At 42.4% G+C, this 15,618-nt stretch overlaps 1 protein-coding gene across 1 annotated transcript in view; it reads right to left on the bottom strand.

Moving 5' to 3' along the window:
* Positions 1-15,618, bottom strand: part of LNX2 (ligand of numb-protein X 2) — an 89,178-nt gene that overhangs the window by 24,329 nt on the left and 49,231 nt on the right. Inside the window, exons 3-6 of the mRNA XM_043891891.1 lie at positions 8,465-8,691; positions 6,823-7,022; positions 2,851-3,219; positions 519-659 (exon numbers count right to left, since the gene is read on the bottom strand). Coding sequence (XP_043747826.1) covers positions 519-659; positions 2,851-3,219; positions 6,823-7,022; positions 8,465-8,691 — 937 coding nt within the window. The remainder of the gene's footprint in view (positions 1-518; positions 660-2,850; positions 3,220-6,822; positions 7,023-8,464; positions 8,692-15,618) is intronic.

Raw genomic sequence — 15,618 nt, 5'->3', positions numbered from 1 at the left:
AGTGAAATACTGAAGAAGCAGGGATAAAACATACAAGAATTTTAAAAGATTTAGGGCAGTCTTCCTATTCTAGAAGATAAAAACATATGCTATACATGTAATGTCGAAATTTATAGTTATGTGTTTAATATTCACATGTCTAATTCTGTTTTAGGCAAACTACCCACAATTGCTAAGTACAGGCTGTCAATCATTGTCTTCATTATGCCTTTTCAATTATGTAAACTTTACATTTAAATGAGCAAGTTAAGTCCCACTTTCAAACAGAACTAAACAAACCAAAGATTTTTCTGGACAAATACTTCTCATTAATCACCTGGCAGGAGACCTTCCCCACCAAGAAACTACTGACTGAGGGACTGAGACAGGCACTCTCCAAGGTGGCAGGACACGCACACTGCACAAATACTTCTGTGCATCTTCTCCAGGAGTGAAGAGCCCTCATTAAAGTCTCACCAGCTTGTAATGACTTATCCTTGGAGGGTGGATGAATTCAGAACCATGAGCAGGTGCCTCACCTTATGCGAGCTGGGTCTGTTGTAAGTCAGCGTCTGTGCGTGGTGCTGGCTGCTGCTCTGAGTTCCTGCCTCTCGGACGGTGCTTCCAGGCTGGGGTTTCCCTGGTCTGGCAATTGTTAAACTCACCCTCTCCCCGCTGGCCTGGAGGAAACACAGACACAGCCGCCAGTCATTACCGATGTTTCTCATTTCACAGAGCACAGGTAATTCCCATCACTGCGCCAGCGCCTTGCCTGGGGTGGCTGCAAGTGCCTGGTGGTAGAAGGAAGGGAGCTGGTCTTGTGAGCTTGTGGTTCAAGGTGTCTGCTGCTGAAATACACACACAGCTCTTGGACAGACCCTCCCCAGACTCCCTCCTCAACAACCCAGGCAGAGTAGTCCACCTCCCCAAGGAGGTGTTCTTCCTCCCCAGGACCTCTTGAAGGGTAACTTTCTTTTAAAATGAAAACAAAACATGTAAGTCTGTCAACAGGAGATGACTGAATCAATCAGCTGGTAAAGATCAGGACATGGTTCTACACTTACTTTTGTGGTTAAGACATTCACAACATGCTGCAGACACAAAGCTGCAAATTCAGACCTTACAAGGTAAGTGCATGTGTAAGTGTTGTATAAATGTGTCTATCTGTGGACACATACACTCAGGAGTTTGCAAGGATGTTCTCCAAACAATGTTGACATCGCTTGCAGTGTTTAGTGCAAATTCAATTTTAATATATTTTCAATATTTTATCTTCGGTATTTTATTTCCATTTTAGACACAGAATCTGTTATTTTTACAATCTTCAATAAGATTATTGAAAGTGAAAGTTGCTCAGTCGTATCTGACTCTTTGTGACCACATGAACGATAGTCTGCCAGGCTCCTCTGTCCATGGAACTCTCCAGGCCAGAATACTGGAGTGGGTAGCCATTCCCTTCTCCAAGGGATCTTGCCAACCCAGGGATCAAACCCATTAATTTTTCTCGAAAAGAAACTTAAATTGAGCAACTTGAGTTTTCTATGCTTTGGGGAAAAAAAATCACAGCACAAAATATGATGAAACGATTTAACTATTTGAATTATAAAAATCCAAATAAATGTATTTCCGATGAAAAACTTTAAGTGTGTTTTCTACCTGTGTAACTATATCTTCCACATTTTGGTTAGAAATTTAGAATACTGCTTGAGACACAGTCAGTCAATATATATTGCTCTCTTCCTGGCTATCTTACTGAACTGACCTCTCACTTCAAAAAGCCCATCCAACTCACTCATTTCCTTTAACAAATCCCCAAACTTGGTTAACTTTCTTTCCCACTCCCCCCGCCCCACAAGATCAACTGTTCTCAGCAGTGCAGCAGCTGATGCGACTCACAGGTAAAGCCCTTGGTGCCCTGAGTGTTGCCTCTGATGTGAGGGAATGTCAAGGTATTCGATTTCTTTAAGCTTGAAGTCTATGAAATAAGACCAATGCCTGAACCTCCTCTCAGTGTAGTATGGCTGTGAGCACGTTCCCTAAAGGCTACATTTAACCAAAAAGTGGAAAAAAAAGGGAGTAGGTTAAAGGGGGAGTGAAACCTGGATTTTCTTAGTCTTAAAACCTCATTGTTATTTGATTCTATGTACGTATACATATTTCGTGACTATCAACCTACCTTAATTTCAGATATTCAGTTAGCGAATGCTTGGTTTCCACTGCAGTATGTGTTGTGCCTGCTTAAAAAAACCCATTTTGCTTTACCTTCCTGTAAGGCTGTGGGACGCCCCCCCTCCACCCCCAACTCCCCCTTAGAGGCCATGGCATCCTAGAACCTAAAGATCTTCTCTGGTTTTTAACTCATCTGTTTTGATGCTGTTACTGAAAACACATTTCTTTTCTCTAATAATGACAACCTACTTCCAGAGAATATTATGTGTTTGAAATGCTCTGGATTCTTTTTTTTTTTAAGGCACTATAGAGATACTCTGAATAGTAAGTTACCTTCCTCTATTTTTATGGACTGTGAAGTGCACGGGAGTAGAGAGACTAGGTGAGCCACACCCTCACTGACCACAGCTCCCGTGGGGTCTCGCTGCTTCCTGGTGAAGCGTGGACACCACCACCAGCCACGTGACACCAGAGGACCTTTAGAAACAGCCCGCCTGGAAGGTCACGGGAGGGGTGCAGCTCAGCTGGTGTGAGGCTAGACTAGCATGGATTAAACAGTGTGGAAGAATTTAGGAGGCTGCGCTCAACAGTGAGGTGACGTTGCACCACCCCCGGGCCGATTGCAGTGTTACCTGCCGGTGAGAACTTGCACTGAGCTCCGCCAGGGACTGGGCATGCACAGTGGGCGTGGGCGGGGCTCACCTGGATGATCTGGGCGGCCAGCTCGGGCGTCCCGTGCTTCAGGTCGTGGCCGTTGATGGCCAGCACCCGGTCGTTGCTGCTCAGCCGGCCGTCCTGGGCCGCCAGCCCCCCTTCCAACAGGTCAAGGATGAAGACGCCTGGTTCGTCGGTTCTGCGCACGAGTTTGATGCCTAGCTGCTCAGCAGAGTCCCGCTTGTGCAACACCACCGGGAAGACCTCCTCCCGGGGCGAGCCGCCCTCGGGGTGGCCGTGTGCACGGCTGCCGAAGCGCCTCTCGCGAAGCACGGTGAGCTGCAGCGTGCTGCAGGGCTGCGACAGCACGGCCCGGGCGTAGTTGTGCGACACGCTGCTGATGTTGTAGTTGTTGACCTGGAAAGAAAGCACCAGGATGACTCTTACTTTCCCAAGTTGTGGAAATGTTTAACATTTCTAAAGGAGACCAACCTTGTGGAAAACATACACAGTCATTATTTACAAAGAACACTTTACAAAGACATTCTAAAAGACAGACTTCCTAAAATTAACTTAAAATGAAGAGCAGCAAGTAGAGATTGGTAGTTCAGATCACAGCCTTTAATGATAGCTGGATAACCTGTGGTGGATTTCAGAGCTTGTGTGAGTGTCTCACATGTAAAATGTATTTACCATTATCCACTCCACCGAGTCAGGATGAGCCTAGTTAGTCAACATCAGGTATGGCAAGGGGTGATGAAAGACTAGCTCTAATGGAACAGAAAGGGAAGGTCTATTGGATTACAAGTTTGATTGGTCAAATGAAATCCACTTAAGTTAGAGAAAATAAACTTAAGGAAACTGGCACAATCCAAATATATCTTATTTCAGATGAGTGACTTTTACTTTAAAGCAGATAATCATAATTTCACTCTAATTCTTTGGCTCACAAGTATAATGTATCTAACAAATATAAGCATAATTTAGTACTCACAGAACACTTATTAAACTCTGTAACTCTAAAATAAGTACAGTGACTGATCTTTGGACATGTGACATCACTAAGAAAATACACCCAGCTCCAGCTGTTTACCCAGTGAGAGGAGATTAGCACAGCTCTTGTATTTTTCACAGTGAGAGCTGCTCCCGACCCAACGGACAGCGAGGGGGACAAGGCTCTGAACAGCAGTGACAGGCTCTGGCTGAGGTAGGTGTGATCACCTGAACTCCTTACATTTTTTTCATGTTAATCTACGTGAAGCAAGGCCTCCCCACTTTCTATTAATCTAGGGTTGATAGTTCTGAACACTGTTACCTTGAAATTTTGTTGATTTTGGCCTGTTGACATCTTTAAAACTTCAATCAAACTCATAGGTATCATACACAAACTTGCTATTCTCCCAAGTCTGAGACTTCTGTGCATTTGGTAGCCACCCAAGCCCTCAATAAGAACACTGTATAACAGGATCAAGTACATAATTAAAGCAGTGTCTAAAAAGACTACTCAGCCATGGATCCATGAATCAAAAACCATCCTTTCTATTCAGCTATGAGCCACCTAGCTCTCAGCTCACATTTGTCCTTGCATTCAGATATCACATGACTCTGGCCGAAACCCAGGCGTAGCCATGCAAAAGCATATAGCCTCTTAACTAGCCTTGAGCAGTAGGTGTGGAATATCCCCCAAGGGAAAAAAGTTTTCCCTCATGAATGTGTGGTTGCTGGAAAAATGCAGAGAAAGAAGAGACCAAATAAATTATTGTTTCTAGGCTTTGTAAAAGCAGTGCCAGAAGAGTAAACGCTACCATTTTGGTTAAATGTGCTTTGTACCAGTGTAATCAACACATGGGGCTCCCCTGGTGGCTCAGACAGTAAAGATTCTGCCTGCAGTGCAAGAGACCCGGGTTCGATCCCTGGGTTGGGAAGATCCGCTGGAGAAGGTCATGGCAACCCACTCCAGTATTCTTTCTGGAGAACCCCATGGACAGAGGAGCCAGACGGGCTACAGTCCATGGGGTCACAAAGAGTCGGACATAACTGAGCAACTCACACTTTCACTTCACTTTCAATCAACACATGGCTGTAGTTATTTTCCTTCAAAACTGAACATGCCTCAATCACTGATAATAGCTCCAACTGAGAACACTCATTCTTCATAATGCTCTAAAAGTTGTATTATCTTTAATTGTGACACTAATGTAATTTATACCAGCAGTATTTTTTTTCCTCCAACTGCTCAAAAGGCTGCATCACAAAAGGCCCTGAAGGGATATGGGTCTCCTCGTCAAAGAGCCTATTTAGCAGAAGAAGGTGTGTGTTTAATGTGGGAAAACCAAAGCCACACCTGTTACTGCAAATAGTTTTGTTAAAATAAAAGCACAGGCTTGGGGCTCTTTGCTCTATAAATATACCATCTTCACAACTCTCGGGTATTTTCAAATTGGGCTCCCTGTATTATTTATGTAGCTCATACAAAGATGGAGATAACCAGATAGTAACAAATTTCAAGCAGCCTTCTTTCCCGGTATTCACTTCTGAGTGACCATAAATACTCCACATGTGGGTGAGGGGTGTGGCTTTACTTACTGGCTCCAGCACAACCAGTCATGAAGCCAAGCAAAAGTTAGGGCCCACAGTAGCAGAGATCCTTTTGAATTCATTAATCAGGTTATGTGTTCATACTTTTGTTACCAATTTGAATCATTAAACTGGATTTCAGATGACTATTACTAGAGTTATTAGTATTATGCCTCCATAAACAGTGCCTTGGAATTTCTACAATGTAAATGTCTATAGCTTTGGGTTAATTTTCAAAAAATATAGTCAATAATTTCAGATAACTGTAATGTTGAGTTATAAGCATTCAGTTATATTACTTAACACAATTCTCTAAAACAGATATTAAAGCTACATTAGCAAACAAAACCTAAAAAACTATTTAACCTCAGTTGTAGTCAAATGCAAATGAAAACAGAGTATTTTTACCTTTAAAATTTAGAAAAAGAATACCTAATGCTAGTATATCACTGTTGGCAAAAAAGAAAACAGAAAAACCCATGTACACTTATTAACAGAATGGCTGGCAGTCGGAGAAAATGGGACAAAGAAAAGACACTGTATGAGCTGCAGAAAAGGGCAGCTGGGCTCTTTACTTTTCCTGAACTGCCCGCGTGTCAGGATGTGGGGGCAGCCTGCGGACCCAGCCTCGGGTCTGGGAGTACAGGTGAGGTGCCCACAGGCTTTGCCAGCCTCGTACAGCTAGAGACTAATGTTATAAGGTGAGAGCAATCACAGCTGTGCAGTCAAGAGTGAGCTTACTGGTAAACACTGCACAGTCAAGAAGCTCAGTTTACATAAGCAGGACTGGTGGACGCTTCCTGTACCCTGTTTCTTAGTATTTCTAAACAAAACCCTGCTGGAAAGTTCCGTCTGTGTCAGCTGTGCTAAGGGTTTGGGGTCCAAGTGTTACAGTAGGGATAACATACCTGAGGGGCAGCATACACCTAGGGTTGGGGAAATTCCTAGAGGTTCCAGGTTTACTTCAATAAAGGAGGTGGTTATGCCTGGCAGGATGTTAAGAGTGACATCCACTCCATCAGGGTGGCTGCGGTCACACAGAAAAGACAAGTCCACTTACACAGTGCACTGTCCTGACATGCCACATGACGAATGCAGCAGTGAAGGTGGTCAGTGGCTCACATAAAGAGAGGGGAGAAGGGCTAAGCAGAACTGGAAGGACGAAGGTGGACAAGCCAGCACAGTGGGCCAGGCTGTAACTTCATCCCACACAGAAGCCTCACTTCTCTCTCCCCTCAGCCCCAAGGCTAAGAAAACACCATCTGCCCCGAGCCAGCTGTTGGGAAAGGGGAGAAATTGCAAACAAAATCTGACATACTTTGCATATAAAAACAGCAAAACTCACCTACATACAACGCAGGTCCCACAGTACCACAATGTTGTTCTAATCTCATGAGTAAGAACGAGAAAGCGCCAAGTTGACAGAGGAATTAAAATGAGTACCTGAAGAATCTGGTCCCCAGCAAGGAGGCGTCCGTCTTTGGCGATCACCCCATCGCGGTAGACTTCCTGGATGACAATGTTAATCAGTGGCGTTTCGTTGCCACCCACAATACTAATTCCTAGCCGAATGAAAGGATTAGACCGGTGGATTTCGATGGTGGTGATTTCACCTTCTGGTAAGCTAAGTGGTTGTGGTGTGGCTGCCGAGTTAAAAGTGAGAGAAAAATAGATGGAAAGAGAAACAACATTTTATATCTTGATTATTTTCAGGCAAAGAAGTCATATTACATTAATAGCTATGCAATACCACTGGATAAGAAAACAGAATGACAAACAATATCTGTGTGTTAAGATTATCTAAACATTTCTTCTCCTAAAGGTGATCAGTAAATTATTGCAACCAGCTACTACCTATCAGATCATGAGGGGTGACACAGAGATCTGAAAGTTGTATTAAGAGAACATCACCTCAACCTAACTGGAGACAGTCTGGAGGGTGGTATGTGTGAAAGTCACTCAGTTGTGTCCGACTCCTTGCGACCCCACGGACTGTATAGTCCATGGAATTCTCCAGCTCAGAATACTGGAGTGAGTAACCTTTCCCTTCTCCAGGGAATCTTCCCAACCCAGGGATCAAACCCAGGTCTCCCGCATTGCAGGCAGATTCTTTACTAGCTGAGCCACAAGGGAAGCTCAAGAATATTGGAGTGGGTAGCCTATCCCTTCTCCAGCAGATCTTCCCAACCCAGGAATTGAACTGGGGTGTCCTGCATTGCAGGCATATTCTTTATCAATGGAGTTGTGAAGGAAGCCCCTGGAGGGTGAAACAAATGTCAACAATGCACAGCAGTATAAAGAAAAGACAGTTCTCGTATGTGGTCACCACAGGGGTGAGAGGGAAATCACACAGGTCCTGAGAAAGGGAGTGTCTTAAAAAACGGTTATGGCTGTGGCGGGCAAAATCTGAATTTGTAGGAACTTCTTCAAGAAACATATATTTAAAAGTAAACACCCAGGGCCAACCACCAAGCTATGCCCAGAAGCCATGACTGTAGGCTTTCCTAGCGGGCAGGAGTCATGGGGGCCACCAGAGCATCGAAGCAGTCAGAGGAGTGGCCTCACCATCAGAGACACACCCAGTCCTCCTCTGGCCACACATGTTGACCGACCAGTCTCCCCAGAGTCTCCCCGATACAACCTCCTCATGGCACCAACACAGGTTTTGGGTCAGTTAGCAGATGGAGAGGGTCTTGCACGGAGCCTGACACAAGAGGCACTTAATTGGGGTCATTATTTTCATTGCTCTTGATATTGTTGTTTTCTTAGTCAAGGAGTGACAAGCAAACATTTGAACACAAACACAATAAGAAGCAGTTTAACGACCAATGAATCTTGGACTGAATATAAGAGGGAGTGGAAAGGTCCCCTTCCTCAGGCTAAGTTCCGTGTCCTGCTTCTAAGCTGCAAACTGTTAGAACTGTACCCCTAAAAGGGTGACTTCTGCAGTATGTGAACCATATCTCAAAGTTAATTGTTTAAAGAGGAAAACAACATGTGGGAGGGCAGCGGGGAGAGGTGGGAAGGAAGGAAGGAATGCCTGATTTGAGACAAGGTGGAGAACAGAGGCGGGGGCGGCACATACTGTCCCCAGCCGGGCTCTCCTCAAAGGCAGGGTTGTCCAGGCCGGGCTCCTCCATCCAGGAGGGAAGGGTCGCTGACGTCAGGGTCCGCCCTGAGCAGTCTGTTTCGGGTGATAAAGCAGCTGGAAGGTCTATGACAGTGGTTCCATTTTCATTCTCGATCTCCATCTGAGTCTTACTAGTTTTCCGTTTCTCTAGGGCAGCTCTCCGATGAGAAGCTCCAGGGCATCTAGAAAGACAACACCGAGTGGTTTCCAGACGGTGTGAAAGGGAAAGAAAAAGTGACTAATAGTTTGTACCACAACTAAACAATAGCAAAGGCTTCTATGTAAAAAGCACCAGAAGTATCCGCAAGCAGTATATAATTCTGATCTTTATTTCCACAGAAACTAAGTTCTTACCACTCCATGTAGCAAATTTAAAACAAGGCATTTGCACAAACAAGGGTTTGGTATAATATCTCAAAGAATACCTCAATAAGAAGCTGTGTTTAGGAATATATTAGTACCAGAAATACATACACAGTATACAGCAGTACAGTAGTCTCTGCCCTGCGAGCATTGTCCTGAGGCTCCCGTTAATCCCCCTTTTCACAGGGTAGATGGCTGAACCGCAGAAGTGGGAAGGAGCGCCTTTCTCCACATGCCGCCGGCGCCCTGCCTTAGACCCTGAGCACTGCTGGCCTCTCTGCTCTTGCAGCCAACACTGCACCTCACCCGCTAGGAGCAGAGATCCACATGAAGCTTCACCAGCTGCAGGAAGCTCAGCCAAGGCTCAGACTACCTACTTTATGACAGACATGGAAACAGATGAAAACATACCTCCTGGTTTGTAAAAGCAGAGCTGCAACAGGGGAATTACAGGTACACTATGAAACTTAAAGAATGTATTTCTAAGTTCTGGGGAAACTTCCATAAGTACCAAGAAATAAGAACTGTTACCTGGCTTGTTTTGACTTATTTAGGCAAACAAAGGGGGCAGATACATGCTTGTTTAAACATTTAATGAAAGTCTTATACACACGTTGGAAATGCTGCAAGGTGCCAGCTCTTTTCCACCTGACGCCTCAACAAGACACAGGATGAATAATGAATGCCGTCTGAGGAGTGAGCGGGAGAAGGAGTTGGGCATCTGTGAAGGAGATAGCCAGGCACACACCCCCAGACCCTGACACGACTCCACAGACCCCACCGACTCTCCTGCTGGGGGAAGGAGTTTAGAAAAGGTGGGGCAGGGTAGATGACAGTCTTGTGTTCAGGACTGCAGCCCTTCATTCAATGACAGCATTCTTAAAAAATCTAAAATTTCAAACAAATTAAGTATAGAATTAGATTCAATTAAAGTACAGAATTCAATTAAAATTAGAAGCTATTCTTTAAGGGTATGAGTAATACAATTTCCCACATGAACCGAAGATTTATTTTAGGTCCTGGATTTCAAGGTCTTGAGAAGGTCATTATGAAGTCTCTATTCAGCACTCTCTCTAGACTCGCTTTCCCTTCACCTTGCTAAGAAGGGGGACAATGGATGTTCCGTGCTGCACTGTGGGGCAGTGCTCCATGGAGTGTTTCTGCAAGGGCCTGGCGAATATTTTTGAAAATTATATCACTGAAAAGATTACTTCTGTCGAATAGAAGTAATTAAAATTTAATTAGAAATTCATTTTAAAAATATTTTACTCAATAAAAAATTGACACAAAAAACTGAATCATAAAAATACTTATAACTAAGATACATAAAGATTTAGTTCTCAAAATATATATCATACACAAATATCTACACAGACTAGAAAAAAGGACTAGGAACAGGAATTGAAGAGGAAATACAAACAATATGAACACCTGGGAATTAGCCTAACAAATGACAAAAAAATCCTACAAACTACATAATCATAAAGGCTAAGAAATAGTTATTAAACACGGAAAAACAAGTTTAAAAAGCAAAACAAAGTTGCTATAGAGGTAAAGAAACAGGTATATATGAGTTCCCAGTAGGACAGCAAATTGGTAACAGGAATGAAAGACATTAAAAATGATGCCATACAAAAATACAAAGAATAAGCCTGCCTAGCATCAGAGGAAGGTTAGAGAGGGAACCTTTGGGAACACCCATGTTTAAATACGATGGACCAGCTGAGTAGATGGAGATAGAACAACCACACAAGAGCGTCAACAAAGAAAAAGCAGCCAACTGTGTCAATGCCATGAAGGGGCAAACAAGATAAGGGCCACAGCACTGGTTTGATCTGGAAATGAGAAGGTCATGGTGACCTTAAAGAGAACACTTTCAGTGACGAGGGCAGAAGCCCAGACCAAACACATGCAGCTCTGTTAACAAAATACATGCATTTCACAAAATCTGCACAGAGCTTAGGGGAAAAGAAGGCTGGGGCAGACCATCCAAAACCAGGGTGTCTGGGGATGGGGATGGTTGCTAGTGGGTACGGGGCTTCTTTCTGGGGTGTTGATATGTTCCAAAAATTAGACTGTGATGATGGTTACACAGTTCCATGAATATACTAAAAACCACTGAACTGTACACTTCAAATATAGCTGAAGTTTATGGTAGATGAAATATATCTCAATAAAACTAATTTTTAAACAAAAATTAGGGAGTGAATAGACCAGAGCAAAGCTCTGACACTGGTGGCCAGTGTCTCTCCCGTCTGTAAACATTTGGACCTGAAAGAGAAAGGAAGACACCAGCATGTGTTGGGTGTCTAAGCTGTGACTGCTGCTGTGTAGACGTTATGGACAGTATTTCACTGAATCCTCACAACTGCTCTATTATCCCCATTTTACAAATGGGAAACTTGAACTAACTAAGCCAGTACCACAGAGCTATCAAATTACAGAGTCAAAACCCAAACAAACTCAGATCTGACTTCAGAGATGCCTGCTCTTTATATTGGATCATACTAAGTTCATTCTTACGGAGTGCCATCTCTGAACCTTAAGAAAACATAAATTGCATTCCTTTCACAAACTTGTACCTAGAAATACAGTCATAGAACGTTAGAGTGAGAAAGGCCTTGGTAACAGAAAACTCACAAGCAACAACAAAACCTCTGCCTTTTAAATGGTGCATTTAACAATAACAACACAAACTGCAAGTGGCACCGAGGGTAGGTAACTGAGTGTACTAGGAGGCCAGCGTGGACACTCTTGCACAGGATTAGAAACAGCAGAAAACAAGTGCACGCTGACCCAAGCTGTATGCCCTGAACCAGATCGGGGTAGGTGTGCACTCAGTGCGGGTGGAAGGGGAACCCTGAGACAGCGGGTGGCCCTCACCAAGGACACTGGACGCAATGTGACCGGCCACGGGCCGAGCACAGGTCACTCCCCAGGGAGGGCCCTCTACATGCAGGTGTGTCTGTAAAATTTTCCTAAATAAATCCCAAAGGCTCTTGCCGTAGCCACAGCAAACTGGGGGACTTCTTTCCTACTGAAGGTTGTAATTTCACTTCCCTATTCTGGCTCTCCTTATGGAGGAAAATCACATATGAACTAGCTTGACTTATGGCACAGTGGCACCATTCCCTGATATACGATGACTCACATTAGGAGATGCAGACTGTAGCAGAACACACTGTATTATTAGCAGCAGTGTTAGTGGGGGGAAGGGGGTGGCAGTGGCAGGAACAGTAGACGTAAGATAAAATAGCTCATGATTAAGTGCCAGCACAATACGAGGCACTGAATGAAGCTCAATGAACACAAGCATCTTAGAACCAAGAAAAATGATAAAAATAGTTACGGATTATAGCATGCAAAAATCAATGTAAATGGCATTAGTAAAAATGTTAGATTAGGGGTATCCGAAAAGCCTCTCCTCCATAAAGCCATGCAAACACTGGGAAAAACTGTCAGTACTAACTATTACTGAACTCTGGAAATAAGCCAGGGTTTGGTAGCAATCTGGAATGCATTTATTTAAGAAAAATGACTGAATTTCAGCAGAAGGTACATGTGAGCTATATTTTTGTGTACCAGTGAAATCAAGTCCATACTAATCTGAACTAGACTGTTGAAGTTAATATGTTAATTGAAATCCCCTAGGCAACCACTAAGAAAATAATTCAAAAAATAGGTATGAACAGAAACAACAAAGGAATTAAAATGGCATTCTTGGACATATCTATTTAATAAGAACAGGGGAAGAAGTAGATGAACCTTTAGAGAAACTGAAAAGAAATGATATATAAAAACAAATAACAAAATAAAAAAGACACAATTTCTACCTTGTCAGTAATTACATCAAATATAAACGAATTAAACACTCCAATCAAAAACCAGTAATTGGCAGGATGGATTAAAAAGACAAACAGGATCCAACTATATACTGTCTACAAGAGACACATTTCAAAGATACAAATAGGTTTAAATCAGAAGGAGAGAAAAAAATATACAAGCAAACAACATAGTGTTGAATGGGTATACTAATTTCAGACAACAGAGACTTTAAGACAAAAATACTTTCTAGTGACAAAGAATATTCTACAATAATGAAAAGTTTGATTTATCACAAAACTATAACAATTATAAACATAAACACAATAGCAGGCCCTCAAAGTATTTGCATGAAGTTCAAAATGACAGAATTAGAGGAAAAAAATAATAGTCTTTTTAAAAAAGGAAAAAAAAGTCTAAGACTTCTCTCTCCCACTTTCAATAATGAATAGAATAATTAGACATAAGGAAAAGAAGAGAGACTTTTAACAATATCATACATCAACTAGATCTAAGATAAATCTATAGAACACTCCACCCATCAACAGTAGAACACACCTTGTGTACAAATGGAATATTTTCCAAGATAGACTGTGTGCTAGGCCACTAAAAAAAAAAAAAAGCCTCAATAAAATTTAAAGGATTAAATCATACACATGTTCTCCAATGACAAGTAATTCAAATTGGATCAAAGACCCAAATGTAAGAGCTAAAAGCGTAGAAGTCTTAAAAGAAAACATAGGTGCAAAGCTTCATTACCTGGGATTAGAGTGGTTTTTTAGCTATGACACCAAAAGCACAAGCAAAGAAAAGAAAAGATAAAATGGACTTCATAGAAGTTAAACTTGTTTGTCCTTCAAAGGGCACAGGAAAATGAAAAGACAACTGACAGAATAAGAGAAAATACTTGCAAATCACATATTTAATAAGGCTCAGAATATATAGAGACTGCTTAAAACTTACAAAAAGACAATCCACTTTTAAAATGGACTAGTGACGTTAAGCATTTATTCATGAATTTATGGGCCATTTAAATATCTTCTCTGGAGAAATACCTACCTAAATCCTTTGACCATTTAAAATTGTATTTAGTTTTTGTTCAGTTGTAAGAACTCTTTATATATTCTGGATACTAGACCCTTACTGGATATGATATACAAATACATATCTGTTTTTTACATTATGTAGGACAAAAAAATGCTGGTGAGCATGTGCCAGACACAAACTTCTCTCCAAGTTACAAAGTGAATTTAAAAGAACAATCTTCTCGCAGCCTACCCTGACCCTTAAAGGCTCAAAACCATGTTAACTAGAGAAGCTCTCAGCATAGAAGAGTTCTTTGAAGTTTTTCTCTGTATTGTATGTTCTTTTAGAATACTGTTAAACTCAAGTTCTAGGAGGAAAAGAAAAAACGGTTCTGAATTTTGCCATAAACTAGGGCACAAATGCTCAATTTAATTAAAAAAAATTATCACTTACAATTACCATAAGCTTTATTTATTTTTTTTTTGGTTTTTTTTTTGTTTTTTTTTTAAAACTAATTTTATTTATTTGGGCTGCACTGGGTCATCTTTGCTGCACGGGCTTTTCTCTGGTTGTGGTGAGTAGGGGCCGCCGTCTGGCTGCGGGGCAGGCTTCTCGTTGAGGGGGCCTCTCTTGCTGCAGAGCACGGGCCTTAGGGTGCTTGGACTTCAGCAGTTGTGGCTCCCAGTCTCTAGAGCACAGACTCAGTACTTGTGGCACGTGGGTTTAGTCCCTCCCAGGCATGTGGGATCTTCCCGGATCAGGGATTGAACCTGTGTCTCCTGCACTGGCCGCCAGATTCCTTACCACTGAGCCACCAGGGAAGCCCCACCATAAGCTTTAAATGTTAAATTGCTGAGGATAAGGCAGGATGGGGTTGAGAGGGGAAGAAGAATCCTCAGAGTTGATGTTGCTTGGCAGAACTTCATAAAGCAATTACTAAAATGTTACGTGTGTCATACAGTATATGGAATATTTCTTGAGGGCTTTAGTTCTCCCTTCAAAGACGAGCACTTTTCCATGTCTTTTAAAATTCTTCACTGTTTTCCTAATATATAATCATTTAATAACTAGTAATTTTATTTAAAAACAGTCATCTTTCACAAATGTTTTACTCTTAGCCCTAGGACAAAACATCAGCTGTTCTCAAACTGAAGCAGATTTCTTAAGAGTAAAATTTTGTCCAAATAGGGAAGGTAATTTTGCACTCAAAACTACCAGATTTAACAAACTATTCCTACTAATAAAATTATCATAATTCTGTGTCTCATGACATCACCCTTATTGCTAGTTTGTGCTGGTTTTACATGACTGCACATTTTTTGTTCTCTCCCCACAAAGGGAAGTTTATGCCTCAAATCTGGGCTGTCTTATGACTGACAGCATAAGGGATGCTATGTGACTTGAAGGCTAGACCATACAAGGCCATACAGCTTCTCCGTATTTACGGGAACCCATGTAAGAACGTAAAGTAGCCGGAAGCCACTGTGCTGGAGAGGCACCGGGAGACTCTCCTGTGGGCAAGTCCTGCCTGAGCCCATGCCTCCTGTGACCTCCGTCAATGTGCCAGACACGTGAATGAAGCTGCTGTCCTGGATGTAAACACTCTAGTTCCAATGGCTACAGTCCTGGGCTTTCAGTTCTCAGCTGTGGCCCAGAGTGGACAGAGCAGAGACAAAGCAGTCCTGCTGTGCCCTGAGTCCCTGACTCACCAAATCTATGAGTGGAATATGTTTCCATGTGCTCACTGTTTTATGTGGTTATATTTGCAGTGGTTGGTTTCTCACCAATATTGACATTTAACATTTGTGAGATCAGTCAGGCAATAAGTAAGTGAAGTCAGGGTCTTCCCTGGTGGCTCAGCGGTAAATAATCTGCCTGCCAATGCAAAAGATACTGGT

The sequence above is a fragment of the Cervus elaphus genome, chromosome 30, assembly GCF_910594005.1.
Source record: "Cervus elaphus chromosome 30, mCerEla1.1, whole genome shotgun sequence".
NCBI lineage: Eukaryota > Metazoa > Chordata > Mammalia > Artiodactyla > Cervidae > Cervus > Cervus elaphus.
Note: the sequence above shows the minus strand (reverse complement) of the source record. Positions and strands in the feature narration are given on the sequence as shown.